The sequence below is a fragment of the Nestor notabilis genome, unplaced genomic scaffold, assembly GCF_000696875.1.
Source record: "Nestor notabilis isolate BGI_N333 unplaced genomic scaffold, ASM69687v1 scaffold2229, whole genome shotgun sequence".
In the NCBI taxonomy this organism is placed as follows: Eukaryota; Metazoa; Chordata; class Aves; order Psittaciformes; family Psittacidae; genus Nestor; species Nestor notabilis.
Window position 1 is genome coordinate 33,219 of NW_009943915.1, and position 17,213 is coordinate 50,431.

Below are 17,213 nucleotides of genomic sequence, written 5' to 3' on the forward strand. Positions count from 1 at the left end.
TTTTATTTGCTCCTGCAGACATTTGTGAAATTTCCTAACATGTCTCAAGCAGGATAACCTGTGGTTACTTTATTTCAGCCATCAGGAAAAAAATTTAGCAGTGTATTCTAAATTAAGGAACAAACCAAAACTAATATCCCACATACTCAACCAAATTACCTCTTCATCAAAATATATTATCTTTTTAGACCAGTATCTAGCACGTTCTAGCTCCTCACCTTGCCCCTTTTACTTTTAAGGGTACTAAGTGCTTAAATATCCTCACAGGGGCTGAAAATCACTCTTGACCTAGCTTACAAATATCCTCTGGCCTCTGCATCATACTCTGTAAGAGCAGCCGTTACAGCTTTCATCTAAGATAGATCTTCTTACCAGTTCAAGACATAAGCGATGTCCATAAGCAGCTGAATAATGTACTGCATTGTATCCTTGTTTGTCTCGGATCCCCGGATTGGCATCATTTCTTAGCAAGTATTCCAGGCACCTATTCAAATTGACACATGCAAGCATATATCTAAATGGTGAATTTCAACTTTAAGTGTCAAACTACTCAGATTCAATTGGAAAACAGAATACAGCACACAAGAACACTGATTTAATGTACAATATTGCTTAGGACTAGAGAACACCTAATTCATTACACCAAAGTTTTAAGGTCAAACACAAAGCTTCCAAAATTCAAAAGAAGCCTTCTCTGCAGAAATCCTGCCTCCTCAGAATTATCTGACTTGGTTAAAGCTAGTATTTCATGGCTATTTTCCTCCTAGCTATTACAATTGCATTTATCTTTGTTAATCTAAATGATTAATATTTTTGTGTATTTTTCTGTAGCAGTACATTCTTCTGTACTTACAGAAGGAAGAGAACCAATAGCTGAGTTCAAGGTATGTATCCAAGAGTCACGCACACATACGCTTCCACTACCAGATGCTAATTTATCAATTTATTTATATAACAAACACACTTAGTTGTTGGCATACTTATATCTTACCATTCCTTACTTTCACTGCATAAAGTTACAATGAAGAACATGGTCATCACAATTTCAACCACAGACAGCCATGAGGATGAAAGATTAACTCATCTCCCTCTCCCTGTTTTTCAAGATTCCATGTATGCACACTGGAGAACTCCAACCAATTACCCTTCTTATTAATAATATTTTGTTGTCTATCATTTCAGTAACACTTTGTGAAGTCATCATCATGACTCTGAACTTGATGGTAAAATCCCACAAAAGCAGCCATCACTGGCAATAAGATAGCATGACCCTGCAACAGCAGAACTCTGTGTAAGTTTTTTCAAGGAAGGGGTCAGCAAATCTAACAGGACAAGTACATCATGTGAATGAGGTCCAGTACCAGCTGTGATGAAATAGAAACACATTTCAACATAAGTAAGAGGCAGCTGTACTGGGTCAAGGGCCTCGTAACCTCATGTGTAACAACAGCGATTTGCTGAAGACCTGACATGGGCTTTTCCAGTCATAGGTTGAAAGTAACAAATCATGTGAGTGAAGATGAAAGCGAGAAAAAGCTGCAGGAAAAACTACAAGCAAGGATATGTCCAATTACAACGTACTCTGTCTCATTGCAAAGTTGAGACAACAGGAGTACTCTCATTTTCATCATTTTGTGCCCAGCATAAAGGAGTTAGGTGGGTAGCGAAAAAAGGCTAAAATTCTCTGGTTTTAAAGAATACCATATGTAACTAAGATATAAGTAACTTTGCAACAAGTTCAATGTATCTAATAAAAAGCTACTTGTAAAGCATATCTATGTTTGTAATAGACTAATGCGGGTTTTACTTGCCCAGTAAACAAATGTCTGGATTCCACTAATGGCAACTGAATCTGCATGTTTTTATTTGAAATGAAACAGGTTGAGATTTCTGAGAGTTCAAAGACAAGACAAATTGTCCCACTAAGTGAGAATTACTGTCCCTACATTTTATTTGTCCAGTCATCTAGCTTTCTTTGTTAATTTTAATCAATGATTTTGTATTAAAATTCATGGCTCATTTATAAATGTTAAACACAACTGGCCTTGGCTATCTAAATCTCTATTTCTTTGTTTTCTCTATTTGTGTGCTCACAAAAAATACAATACACTAAATATTGCAGGAAGCCAAGTCTACTAAAAACCCTTGAGTACCCATTCTTTCCAGTGGAAAACAGGTAAGTATTTTTGCTGTCTGTTCTCATCCAGGGAAGAGATTATATCTGCATCTTTTGCATACTTAATTGTCCTCAATAGGCTTCTTCCAAAGGAGATAATAAAACTTTGTGAAAGCGCAGATAAGTTATTTCCCATTTACTTACTGGTGTACTGTCTATTAAATAATTCTAACATAGGAAGAGCGTGGGCTTTTCTTCCCTAAGATGCTGCTTAGTTTATTTCATTCTGCAATGATGTTTCTTTCCCCAGTCTTGCCAAAATGAGGGTCACTGGTGTTTGCTCCAGATCAGAAGCATTTATTAAACATAAAAAAGAAAAACTTCCAACCAGGAATAAACTAGAAAATAATTTTCAACAAAACCGTCCTTGTCCCTAAAATCTGTCTTTAAAGATGTCTCAACAAAGACTATAAAATGCCCATAAATCTCTTTGGAATCTCTATGTAGATAATTTCCTGACCTTTTTTTTTTCTTTGCCCAGGCTTTATATTCCAACTCAATAATAATTTTTAGCTTCATTCCTATTTTGAATATGAGCTGAGCGGTTCTGGTTTTCCAGCTGTTACTAATCATCTTGCTGCATCAATAAAAAGCTTTTCCTCAGGCTACTCTGCTTTGCAGCCTGCCTCTAGAAAGCCAACTGTGAATCAGAAGGGCAGTATCATGTGGCTTCCAGAGATGATTCTTTGAGTTATCTCTCACAGCTCTGCAGCATTGCCATCATCATTCTTGCTTGTGCCTTTTATAAGACAGATGGAAAACGATGTCATCTGAAGAACCACTATAGTTTGAAGGTTTTCAGAGCAACTGTGAAGCTAAAATTAATCCTAGCTCAACTTGTAAGAGGGCAATTAAATAAGATTATCTCAGCAAACTCCAGTAGGAACTGAAAGTATATCTAAAAAGCAGGACACAATTTTGAGATAAAAAGGCTTATACTTTAAATATTAAATGCCCACGTAAGTATTCTTTGTTCATCTTTCAAAACTCAGTCTGTAAGTTACACGCCACCTTGCTACCTCACCTTCTAAAAGGTACCTTATTAAGTAAGATGATGTGGCATGAAGCAGCACTCTTGTCCAGTGAAGGTGTCACTGGGGGCGTTTGAAATGCGATACTGCACACCGGCTTGTTCTGACCTGTCTATGTGAGTGAGTGCACATGCAAGTGGTACTCTTCCCAAGTCTCCTCAATATACCAAACATCTGGAGCTTAAGTAACCTCATCCATTTTGTGCTATGTCAGCTTTACATGTAAGCATTTAATTAGTTAATAACTATGTTAAATGTAACTGTTAGTTACAAAAAAACCCAACAACTTACAAAAAGACATTTGTAGACTTATGGAAGTTTCTGGATGCATTTCATTAACAAAAGTCTAAATACATCCTAAAAATTTACACCAACAAGAGATAGAAGTTTAATGCCAAACATTATTAGTTTAATCAAACACTAAATGGATAGAGCATCTTACATTCAAATGTTAATTTCTATCCTGATGTAGGCCTACTGTAACTCAGTCTAGTTTTACAGTGTATTTCTGGCATAGATGTTGGGGCAACACTAAGAACCCTACCTAAAACACACCATCCTTCATCAGAATTTAATTTTAAAGCAAAATAACCCTAGTGCACAACAACCGTCATAACAACCCCCACAAATGATATTTACTCAACCACTACACAGCAGGTGGGACTAAAAACTCTGTTCCCAGTTAATTACTGAATTAGGATTTAACCAACACACAGTACTTTTTACTATGGTTAATTTTTCACAGAAATATTTGTTACATAAAATATTTTACATACAACAAAAATGTCATATAGAACACTGTCCAAGTTTAATCTTTAAAAATATAAAAAAATGCATTTGGCATTTTTTTCTGAAGGCAGAACACACACAAAATTCACAGCTCAAATGTTTCGAAGGAGAAAGGCTTTAGTACAAAGCATGCCACTTACTTTCCATCAGTGTCTGATGCAGCTGCATAGTGCAGAGGTGTACAACCCCTCTCATCAAGGTCATTCACACTAGCTCCAGATCCCACAAGGGCAAACAGGCACTGATAATTACAATTGGCAGCAGCATAATGGAGTGGAGTTCTTTAGTACACATTTAAATAAAAAGTACAATGGTAAATAACAGCAAAATAATATTAGAGACAGAAAAAGCAAAATAAAATGAAACTTAAATCCTCCTTATATTTTTTAACAAGTATTTGTGTTGAAGAACACATCATTCCAATATTAAAAAATGGCGCCATTCTATAATGCAAAACAACCTCTAGGGGATCCATTTGACAGCCAAAATATACACAAACTTTGTATTAAGGGAAGTTCTATATGAATTTTCTTGTGTAAGCATATAGAGGAAATATCAAGTTTACATTAGAAATATTCTTTCTAGTTAAGTAATTTTAAGCCACTTGGAAAAATATGGACAAATCTAAGAACTGCACAGTAACTAAACAAGGTCAAAAGAAAACAATTGACAAGTAGATGTCTTTGACGAACAGATCAGAATTCTGTCTGAGAGAGGCAAGCATGTTTATTTTTAACTACAGCAATACCTCTGTTATTGTTACCAAATAAAACTAAAAATATGCCTTGTCTACCTAAAAAAAAAAAACCCCATAAAAATTAGTACTTATGTATATTCTCAGTGAAAACTTATTCCAGCTTCAAATACATAAACAATTTTCTAAATAAACCATTTTGGATAAAATTTCAAAGCCACCAAGATGACTCAGAATTCCATTTTCTATTTTTAGGAAGAGATTGGTACTATAAATATCTCAATTTTGAGGAGACAGTCCAGCACTTTAAAGGGTTCTACTTCTTCCCTCTCCCTTAAAATTACTTTTCCCTATTTCTTTCCAGTTTTAACTATTTAATTTTTTTTCCTCTCCTGAAATAATTGCTCTATAAAACACTCATGTTAAATTAAAAAAACAAACCAACAAAAAAGCAACTTTCAATGACAAAAGTTGTGACAGATTCCTTTCTCAGGAAAGAATGCAAGTGGAATTTAAAGCAAAATACATCATTGACTCCGTAATATTCTCCTCAAGTCCTATTCCTGCCATTCACATCCTGAAAAGCCATATTTTCCATGATGTGACGTGAGATTTTACACAAGTTCTGATCGTGCCATCTAAACTTAAATATTCCTATACTAAAAATAGAAATTAATGTCATTCCAAAGAGTTCAGAGCATGAATGAGGAAACAAAAAGGAATGGATATAATGAAAGGAAAAGGTGAAGCAGCTGTAATAAAATAATGGATTTTTTAAATAAAAAAGCCTGGAAATATCAACAGATTTATAGATTTCACTGACATACTCCTTGGAAAACATTACTAATGTCCTTGGCTGAGAGCAACTTAAATTCATTAGATCCATGTTATAAACAAAAGACTCTTGAAAATATTACAGTCTAATATGGAACTCTGTCTTTAAAAACAAGACTAAACACCTACTTAATAAAACACAATAAACAAACTATGTTTGTAACTTTTGGTAACATGCTGAAGCACAGTTTATTAGACATTGCATCTTAAAAAAACATTTAAACTGCAACATACAGACTTGCCCTCATAGCAATATGTTACTTCAGTAATACTTTTAACAGTCCTTAGCAATATACAAATCTAGAATGTCTTACCTTCCAAATCTGTCCTTTTTGTTGAAGTCTGCACCAGTATTTAGCAGAAGATTTAGGCACTCCAAATTCCTATTAAATTAATGCAATATTAATTCTGATTGCAAATCTTTTTTCTTTAATAGCGGCCTCTGCAAATATCAGAACTGCTACACAAACACATCTCATATGTTGGTTTTAATGGAACTGAACTATTGTATGAACATTTTGAGAAATGTATTTTTCTATATAAAATAGATTTCAGAATTGCAGGGCCAAATCAGGACAGATTATAAATTATTTCAAATCCATTACTGATATCAAATGGTGTGCATAAAGCACATAAACATTTACCTAATTCAATAGAAATGTAAATTCTTTAAAGCAAACAAATAATAATACCTGCATATCACATGCTTTTTGCTACCAGGATTCCAGCACAGATGCAAGTTTTCACTATACAGTTATTAAGGCCAAACAGAAGTTGCAACATAAATATTTCACTTTTTAGTGTAATCTGTTTTCAGTTCAATACAGACATCATTACAGATGTACTATACTACTTATTTTTTAAACACTATCTTAATAACTTCCCTAAACTGGAGATGAATGAGGGAATGTGTCACAAATTATGTGGTTTTATATGAAAAGATAGCATTTTAACCCTAATCAATTGCAACAAGGGTATATCTATAAAGTATCTTTTGACTTGGAATGATTACTTAACAGGATTACTTAAACAACATTGAAACAGAAAAATGAAAATAGCAATATCATGGAGTTCTTGTGTCCCACAAAGTGTATCATGAAATTTATTACCCAATTCTTCCAGGCAATTTTGAGTAGCTGCTATAGAAAACCTACAATACAATAACAATAATCAATATGGATCACAACTCAAGTGATGAGCAAGTAGTTCTGACTACTTCAGCCACCTAAACTCTGGAATTTAATTATGGCTTTTAATTTAGATCAGTATTTTGTTTAAGGATTTGATAACAACGTATTTCTCAAAGTTGCTGTTCTCTGCCTCATGCCCTACAGTGATCTTAGCTGGGCATGCCATCCTCAAATGCTGTAAAATCTAAAAATTCCATTCATCCCCAAGCATAAACCTAAGGCAAGGCTTGGACACTGCTCTCCAGTAATTACTTATTGAGATGAATATTTATTTTTGTTTGTAGATAGACTCCATCTTGAAATAATTTTACTGTTTACATAAATTCCAAGGGAAGAGGGCAGGAAAAGCACAGAGAGGAAATAATAAAAGAAGAACAGGAACCATCAGCAATTGAAAAGAAGAATGCTAAATATGAAAGCATGAATGCTTTTATTACATACCCTCCAGCTGCAGCTGCATGAAGACAAGTCCTGCCAAAGTCATCTGGTGTGTCAATGTCAAAACCTACAAATCAAGTATTTTGTAAAATGGTTATGTAAGACCACCTTTCACAAAACTCTTCTCATCTACCCTTAAGAGAAATGCTTGCTAAGCAAACTTAACAGCTACTTGCAGAAAACCACTTATGCACTGAAAATTTACTTCATTTGCAACACATCCTCACTATTTGCAGTGTTCTGAAAAGCAGGCATTCAAGTAAAACTGAAAGGGCTAAGAAAAAAGACAAGTAGCTGCACTGAGGCAAAAGGCTATATTCCTTCTTATCCTGTTTACCTCCTAATATTTCTGTGTAAATTAGTATCAAATATAGAATATTTGAAGGTAATATGAAAATTTAAGAATATGCTAGAATTTACCACTGTTATGCTGAGATTTATTTACTTATTTAAGGGGGAGTTTCAGCATTACTAAATCCAGAAGCTACTTACATTTCATCCTTGAGTTTAGCTCTTTAGTCCCAGAGAAAGAACTTTGTTAAGCTGGAGCAGAGGCTGTAAACAGTAATTACTTACAGAAAAGCCCTTCAGAGAACATTATAGATTTCTCTTCCCCATATGTGTGAACTATGTAACTTCAAATTTAAGATCACAAACTTTAACTGTACAATTCCAAGTCTAACCATACATTTTGACATGAAGATTGCTATTTCAACCAGGTTTAAAAGCTACATTTTTGGTTTGAGAAAACTACTATATTCCCCTAAGATGCTTGCTTTTGTGTAACAAAACTTAATCATTAAATCTCCAATTTTAGTACTTTTGCCTGGGAATGCAAGTTTGGGGGTTTTTTTTAAGGATTGTTCAACAACGATAAGTAATCACACAGGATGTGTTACTCAAGACTCTTTTCCTACTCCATATCCTACCAAACATGCGTTTTGTATGCACTGCTCTGTTCTCTTCCCATTTCAAAAGGCAGTGATACACAGCAAACAACTTATGATAGTTTACCAATCTGATCTGAAGAGCAGTCTTTGATGCCTTTCCACATCCTCAGGTTGCCTGTCTAACACCACTAACCACATAAATGTCATTCAGTACTGGGCCAGGGCAGATCGATGATTTTTTTTTTTTTAATTGTTTTGTTTTATTTAAGGTCTGCACCTGAATATTACTGAATTTAAAAATCAGAGATTCTTGATTTACGTAAATGAGACTCTTCCTTCCAAAACCTAGGTAGCACATTGTCTGCAGATACCAATCACCACACCAACAGCCTGTATTAATCAGCTGTTAGCAGTATCTCAGTCTTTCCAGTCTCAAGGCTGAACATACTCTTTAAGTCCTTTCTGCTCCAGGCTAGATTTACCTCCAAGTTTGTTCAACTCATGTAAAAGTCACAGAAACCACTTGCAAGTCCTCCACAGGGATTCCTTTGCCATACTGAATCTTCACTAAGGGCACAGCCAGCACAGCACCATGCGCAGAAAGGAGGAAGAGCCAGGGTATTCCTCACTTTGAATTCATCCAATCGAAATACTGTAAACTACAGGACAGTTCTTTCCTGAAGTGAATCCTTGCAAGCTTATCCATGACAGAGCATTGAAATAAAAAGCCTTACCAGTGGTAGTTTTAGTTATACTTCTTTAGTTCTTCTCCCAAGCTTCCCTAGCAGACAATATAAAGCTGGGGAAGGAAGTTCTTACTCTTCCTTCTCCCCAACCCTCTGTTCCCCGCTTTTCTTTTTTCAAAACACATTAAGTGCCTTCAGTTTAATGTACAACCATTTGGTTTATTTTTCTTCTTTTGTTCAGACAAATCTACTTTCTCAGAACTGCAATGGTTGTAAGAGCTCAGAATTCACACCACAGCGGACAACAAGGGAAGTAATAACCTTGCAATTCTCTCAACTTCAGGGAGGAATCAAACAATGAAAGCAAAGCAAAGTTCAGGTCACATTTAACTAACAACAAACCGCCAATGCAATGGTTTCTTAACGTAGCAGTCCACAGAGTCTTCGGAGCTACTAGACACTGAGTACAGGAATAGACTAATCTGTATTAAACTAAAAACATAATGGAACAGAAATGGAAGATGCTCCATGAAGTCATTTAAGAGAACATTAGTCTTCTCCTTGAAGTTGAATTATGGTCTGAACCAGTCATCCCACCTCTATGGCCAACTTAAACCACATGAACACAACAAACTAGAAATATTTTTATCTATTACTAAATTAAGACTTAATTAAAAACTGTTATATGGAATAAAACATACAGTACAAAGCAGTTATAAGATTTTAGAAGAGTATCCTACCTGATGAGAGGAGCTTTCTGCAGCAGTCTGAAAATCCACTTAATGCTGCCAAATGGAGAGGAAACATCCCATGTATACCCCGCCTAAGATACACCATAATCAGGTATCACAGTTTCATTACAATTAAAATAAAACAAACACGATTGTGTCCCAAAGTGCACATGCATGGTTTTTTCAGCAAATCACTTAATCAGAATACTGAGCCTTAGGAAAACTTCACATATTAAATGCTTTCTTACAAGCTAGCAGGATGCATTAACTCAGTGCAACAGCCTATTAAAACTTTCAGAGCTTTTACTTCACATTAGAAAAAAATCCACTTCTCTTTCTGTACAAATTCCAATGTATTGAGTAGCTACTTAAAAGCACAATACAAGCTAAAACACAAAGTATTTCCTATTTCAAGTTGAAGATGATATTAAAAAAATCATACTAGTCTTGTTAATCTAATAAATATATTTCTAAATTCTCTGTTTGCATTCATGTCAGTAAAGTTACCTACTTTGCAGTGTCAGCACCACTCGTAATCAGAGTGTTGATTAATAGCTCATGGCCATATCTAGCTGCTATGTGCAAAGGAGTATTTCCATTCTTATCTTCACAGTCTATTTCAGCTCCTACAATAGAAAGTAATTGCTAAGTAGGCATACAGATATTTCTGTCAGAAAAATAGAATCATAGCACTGATGATGATTTACGTTAACAACTGTCCATGAATGACTACTTTGGTTTCAAAAGCCTATATAGCTTTCAGTGCTATTTAGTAATAATAAGCCCCCCTCCCCCTCTTTTTACCATTTTGAATGATGGTTTGGGATCTTGAAAATCTACCATGGATAGCTGTCATGTGCAAAGGTGTTTTCCCATCTTTACTCTGGAAAAGAAAAAAACGCCCATGTTTACTTATGGCCAGTAATAGCCACAAAACTTCTGCAAGATAGATACTGGCAGTGACAACTCAGCATGACATGGCAAGCTTTTCAAAAGAGCTGCTCTTAATCACTCTTCCAGCTGTAACAACTCAGTGTTGCCCACTCGCTCATGATTATGCCTTTGTGATAATCACTCTCAAGAAGATGATGACAGCACACAACTTTAGCAACAAGCCTATGTCCAATTCTTCCCCCGCCCAAGTCTAAAACAAAACAGTGATTCTTTCTTTCTAGAAAATAGGTATATTTACTACAGAGGTTTACACATTATGTTAGAAGACAACACATTAAAAACCCCCAATTATGTGCTTCATGGAACTTTCTGTGAAGTGGTATTTGTAAGCAATTTATCACAATCCACAAGTAATCCTAGTGTAGAACTATTCAACCATAACTGGTACTACACATTTGACAGACATATCAAATGTGCACCTAAGTCATTCATCCAGTAAAGATGTCCTTCAGGTAGGCCAACAGTAAGGCAGAAGGTAATTTCAATTTTTAACAGCACGATCATAGTGCACTTACGAAACCTTTTTTTTTCCCCTGTTACTATTACTTTAGGATTACTTGCCCTACACCTGTTACCTTTATCACAGGTAGTGGGAAAATGCAAACATGACCCTCACAGAAAATGAAAGCACTCTTGGGTGTACACGCATGCCACATCTTTAAATTTTAAACACTGGCTTTGAAGAATATGATATCACACATTGCTGCGATGTGCAAAAGTGTCTTCCCATCTTTACTTTTCCTTCGGAACCAAATGACAAAGCTTCTATGGATGTGTTACTGAAAGTCTGCTGGAGACCCTTTTAGACAGAGTTGTATGTGGAATTTTCAGTTGTGCCACTGCACAGAGCAGCATATACCACCTAGAACAATGCAATTATGGGAAAAGTTGTATTCTCAGACCTAGACTGAAAAAAATAAAACACCTGATAACAAAAGCCAAGTTATCTCCAGATGTTTCAGCTAGCAGAGTTCTTTGATGATAACGAATCCAAGACACATTCACATATCCATAGCAGATGCAAAGAAATGCAGAAAATGGGGCTGAAATCTACTTGAGAAGCAAAATAATTGTCCAGTTCCTACCAGCAGAGGCCTGAAGGCCAAATAAACACATTGTAAGTAACGACTTCTCCAAGCAATCTCAGTGCTCTGATTTTCTTACGAAGAGAATTTTCTTCTTACGTCTACCTTTCATCTTTCTCCCCATGGTTTAGTTCTGCCCTTTTTATCCAACCATTAATATTCTCTGTGTCAAATTTTTTCCCTCCTTTAAAATATTTTTTACAAATCTGGCGTCTCTTCCCTTACTTTTCTCCTTTTTTAAGATGAAGGACCAATTAATTAAAAGGAAAATGATCATATAAGCTTAGTTGGAGTGAGTGACTAAAAGTGGCTTTGATGACTAATGTTCTGAACTTTAAAAGGGGAAACTCTAAGAAAGTAAGGAAATAAATTACTGAAGTAACAGACAGAAGAAATTACGAGCTCAGATAAAACAGCCTGCAATCTCACTGGCTCAGATATGCTAAACCTGTATCTCAAAGAAAGGCTGATGAGGAGTAAGATGGAACAGAAGAAAGTAGTTATTATCTCATTAATAAAGTATCTCCCATTAATAAAGTAGCACATTAATAAGGTATCTTACAAGGACATAAAAATAACAGTATTAGAAACTAAGGAGCATGGTGGTCAAGTGAGAACCCTCACAAGACAAACTGAGTAAGATCTTGCAAAAGACAGCAAAATAAGCCGCAAAATAGAGCTGTAAATGAAAATCACAGTACAATCAACAATGGATTTTTAGATTTACTCCACTGAAACTTACTTAAAAATGCACTTAATGTAGATTTCTAGGACATTGGGTTTAATTATCCACAGTCCCTCTTTTTAGTCTAACAGTCCCCAGTTCCTTTGTAACCCAGGAATAACATAACATACAACTGTCTGTCAGCATATAAACATAGAACAGTTATAAAATTATATAAAGGTGGTAATTTCCATGTTGAAACTAAACTGCTAGGTATAGGATTGCATTCAGAATTCCCTTCTTAGACTTTACTATGGAAGGATATACAGAATCAGAACCAGCAGCCGAAGAGTTCTTTAAGCAACAAAACAGGAAGGCTCTATTTACTGAACAAAGCACCGTTTCCTGAGATGCTAGGAGGCTGGACTGCATAAGCAAGGAGGTATCTTCAAAACTAGCTTCCATTTCTTGGGGTTTTTTTATGCCTTTATGGTCTATCTAAATGTTACATTAACTACTAAGTCTGATGATACAAGATCAGATAGTGTCGGAGCACATGACAGAATAGCCATGGGCTAATGATAACTTTTGTTGTCTTCACTAAAACTCAATTAAGTGCAGTAAGAGGAAGGAAATCACCTCTATCACTAGAGGAAACATCCACAAAAGACTCAAGATCATATAAAATTTAATTAGATCAATAATTGCTATTAGACAGAAAGAATTAACACACAGGAGAAGGTGTTCTATCAAGTGATTACTTGGATATTAACTGTATTCAGACTACTGAGCTTTACAGAGGGTCAGGGGAAATGTGGGTCTATCATGTCACAGCATCCCTCCACGTGAAATCTCCCCCTGGCAACAATTCTTATCTTATAGTATCACCAAAGGAAGTAAAATACTTTTTCTATTTAGGTCACTGAATTTTCAAGCAGCAAAGGGGCCCATAAAACAATTAATCCTGTCCCATTACGAGCTCATTTCAACGTGCTCTGCCATGCATGGAAATCCTGAATAGTGAGGAGAGAGTGCTGCAGTAATAGCAGTATTTAACAGGATTCACTGTTCTACAGCACTACATGGACACTGACAAGACTTCAAAACCAAGTATGAAATTATGTTCTTTGTCTACAGAGATGAAAAAAAAGCATTTAACACATTTCTACTGTTCCATTATCTTTTGCTACATATTCCCTTCTTGAGATGAGGCCCCCCATCCACATATATGCACAAACACACCCAATATGCCATCAAGGATAAGATGCCAGATGTTTCTCTTTTGCTCTTCTCCAACAAGGTTGTTCATATCAGAAAGTACTCTAATAGTACTGTCTAGTCTGCACCTAGATTATCACCCATTCCCTAATCTGTTACCTCTAAAAACCACAAAACCAGTTGCACAAAGGAGGAAACTACTGCATCATATTACACAAGCAATATATTTATGATGAAAAGTAAATATTTCAACAATTTCAAGAACTACTTTGAAATTCAGCCTTAGTATCTGTAAACTGAAAAGGCTTGGTTTCAATAAATACTTAGTAAGAAAGCTCTGAAAGCATCCCATTTTAACTCTACAATTATTCTTAGCTATACAACATATTCTCATTCAACTTTCCTTTGCTATTTTCAAGGGATTGTTCTTCTGATTAAATCCAAGATTTATCCTTACAGGCCTTTCCAGGGAAGCAGAAGTTGACTTGGAAACAATTTTCTTTTGCCTCAGTTCTTGCACTTTTCAACTGTGCAAGTGGTAAGTTTCCATATACAAAGTAAGGCTGTTCACACAGCCAAATTCACATGCCAAACTCAGCCATATGGGTATAAATCCACAGAAACGCTAGTAACAGAATTACAATGGAGACACACATTGGTGCAGAAACAAGGAAGAAATGCTGTTTTCAAGCTGTAATTGCTTAAAATCCCTATGTGACTCTACCTGCACCTAACAGTTTTGATATTTACTAAAACAACACATTTTAATTACAGCCAACCTATAGCTAAAATTACTAACCCTTTCCACTGTAAAGACACTTTTCTTCTGAAGCAGGTTAACTTCAGTAGCCAAATCTTTATTAAGCTATTCGACTTCAGCTGAAATTCTCAGCTCTATGATATGCTTCAGGCTGCACTTCCCAGCCCCACCACTAAAATGTTTCAGAAAAAAATGATTCTATCATCTGAGAGTAAGCTTAAGAGAAAGCCTGGGTTTACTCGTACTGAATCTTCCAATGATTTCTTCTTTTTTTTTTTTTAATGTTACAGAAACCGACAGACCTATACTTTGGATCACACAACTTCAAATTGAATGGAAAAGAAGGCAGCAATACATCTCTCTGATGTAAAAACATCTTTTGTCACCTCCAAATAAAAGTACACCCACATTTCAAACTTCAAAGAATTTGGGAAATTTGCCAGTCACTTTGAAGATATTAGCCATTCTTTGCACAATTTCTAAGGTTACGTTGTGTTCTGACTAAATTTAGTCAGTAACTACAATGTATACCATACATAAAGATTCTTATTTTAAGTTTGAACATAATGATTATGGTAATCTTTTTCAGTTTTATTATCGTAACAGAATGTTGGAAGTTTTTGATTTTCATTCTTAACCTACAATTAATGTTTATTTGAACATGAACAGCCACAAAAACCATCATTACTTGCCGTACATCTTTCTAAGATGAAGTCCTCCCCACTTCTACATCAGAAATATGTACAGTCTTGAACCCTTTCAACCCAGTATATAGGAAAACAGTAATGCTTTACTTGGTAATATTACGGTTTGTTCTTATTTGTGCAACTAACATACATATATAATCATTAGTATATTTAACGTTGTGGGATTATTTTCACAACAGAACACACGTTGACGAGAAATGACGTTTCAAGAACGTAGGAAAGAAGTCAGCCCTCTAAGGATAAACCCTCCGTCTCAACAGTTGTCAGAAATCTTGAGAGAAATAACTACAGAAAGTGGGAGGCTGAAGTCACCATTTGACACCTTAAAGGAAATGAACGACTCTTTAAGAAAAGAGGTAAAATTATTTATTTCCTGTTATTAATAATTTTACAAGTTACAGTCAACAATTTTAAATATTTAAACTGCTTAAATTTGCCAAATTGCTAGTTTTCTGGTTTTGTAAGACAATAATTGTGTGAATGGCTTTATGTATTTTCTGCACCTTTCTCTAACACTTGAAATTTAGCCTGATTTTTTACAGTATAAAAGAAGCTGGACTTATTCCTCTGACCAACTAGCAAAAGCAGAGCCTTATTCTTTCCCTTAGAGAAGGGAAAGACCTACCTCCTAGAACTTTGATGGTTTTGGTGCAACCCATCTATCCCTTACTTCCCCCCACTATTAAATCTTCATGCTTCCCTGCCCATGGCTGGGGGTTGGAACTGGATGATCTTTAAGCTCCCTTCCAACCCAAACCAGTCTGTGATTCTGATATGTTAGGTGATGAAAATAATGAAAGTTAGAAGAGGCACGGTTAAAAAGACTGTCTGTAGAGGGTTTACAGAATCACAGAATCAATCAGGTTGGAAAAGACCTTTAGGATCAAGTCCAACCGTTCCCCAGCATTGTCAAGGCCACCACTAACCCATGTCACTGAGGGCCTCATGGGCACAGTTTGCAAACACTTCCAGGGATGGCAACTCCACCACTGCCATGTGCAGCCTGTTCCAATGCCTGACTACCTTTTGGGGAAGAAACTGTTCCTAATTTCCAGTCTAAACCTCCCCTGGCACAGCTTGAGGCCGTTACCTCGTGTCCTACCACTTGTTCCTTGTGAGCAGAGACCAACCACCTCCCGGCTCCATCCCCCTTTCAGGTAGCTGTAGAGAGCAGTAAGATTCACCCTGAGCTTTCTCTTCCCCAGACTAAACACCCCCAACCCCCAGGTCTCTCAGCTGTAATGAAGCCCATCACATTTGGGCTCCAGGCCCTTCACCAGCTCTGTTGCCCTTCTCTGGCCCTGTTCCAGCACCTCAATGTCTCCCTTGTAGCGAGGGGCCCAGAACTGAACACAGGATTCGAGGTGCAGCCTCACCAGTGCCAAGCACAGGGGGATGATCACTGCCCTGGTCCTGCTGGTTACGCTATTGCTGATACAGGCCAGGATACCATTGGGCTTCTTCCTGGCCCTGCTGCCACACTCCTGCTGATACAAGCCAGGATGCTGTTGGCTTCTTGGCTGCCTGGGCACAAACTGGCTCATGTTCAGAGACCATCAATCAGCACCCCCAGGTCTTTTCACACCGAGCAGCTTTCCAGCCACTCTGCCCCAAGCCTGGAGCATCGCACGGGGTTGTTGCATGTGGTTGTTACGAAGGAGAAGAGAAACCTTGTGATACATCGGTGTGAGATAATGAAAAACACAGAACAGGCTGGGCAAGTGCTCCCATTTCTTCTTTACTGCCCTTAAAGGCGATAGCTTTTGAACCTGAAAATTCTCACACCATTCAGACTTGGAAAGTGCAGCTGAGGCACAGCTGTTCAGAGCTCGCAGGAAGGAACACCTCCAGCTCTGCGGCCAGATGGCCACAGCCAGTGCCTCAGTCGGCAGGAGGGGTGGGAGCGGTGGCTACGAAGGAAGATCGTGAGGAGAGAGGAGGGGGGGCCATGAGGGGAGATCATGAGCAGAGAGAAGGGGTGGCCATGAGGGGAGATCGTGAGGAGAGAGGAGAGGTGACCATGAGGGGAGAGCAGGGGCAGCCATGAGGGGAGATCGTGAGGAGAGAGAAGGGGTGGCCAAGAGGAGAGCAGGAGCAGCCATGAGGGGAAATAGTGAGGAGAGAGGAGGGGTGGCCATGAGGGAAGGGCAGGAGTGGCCATGAGGGAAGTCTGTGAGAACAGGGGTGGCCATGAGAGAAGATCGTGATGGGAGAGCAGGGGCAGCCATCAGGGGAGATCATGAGGGGAAAAGAGGGAAAGCCGTAAGGGGAGATTGTGAGGGGAAAGGAGAGGTGGCCATGAAGGGAGATCATCAGAGAAGATCATGCGGGTAGAGGAGGGGTGGCCCTGCGTGAGGGGGGCAAAG

General features: G+C 37.2%; 1 protein-coding gene across 1 annotated transcript in view; it reads right to left on the bottom strand.

The window, feature by feature from the left end:
- The window catches only part of ANKRD28 (ankyrin repeat domain 28), a 43,630-nt gene that overhangs the window by 15,365 nt on the left and 11,052 nt on the right, over window positions 1-17,213 (bottom strand). Inside the window, exons 6-12 of the mRNA XM_010022162.1 lie at window positions 10,264-10,342; window positions 9,971-10,085; window positions 9,469-9,551; window positions 7,156-7,219; window positions 5,839-5,907; window positions 4,137-4,277; window positions 373-484 (exon numbers count right to left, since the gene is read on the bottom strand). Of these exons, the coding sequence (XP_010020464.1) occupies window positions 373-484; window positions 4,137-4,277; window positions 5,839-5,907; window positions 7,156-7,219; window positions 9,469-9,551; window positions 9,971-10,085; window positions 10,264-10,342 (663 nt within the window). The remainder of the gene's footprint in view (window positions 1-372; window positions 485-4,136; window positions 4,278-5,838; window positions 5,908-7,155; window positions 7,220-9,468; window positions 9,552-9,970; window positions 10,086-10,263; window positions 10,343-17,213) is intronic.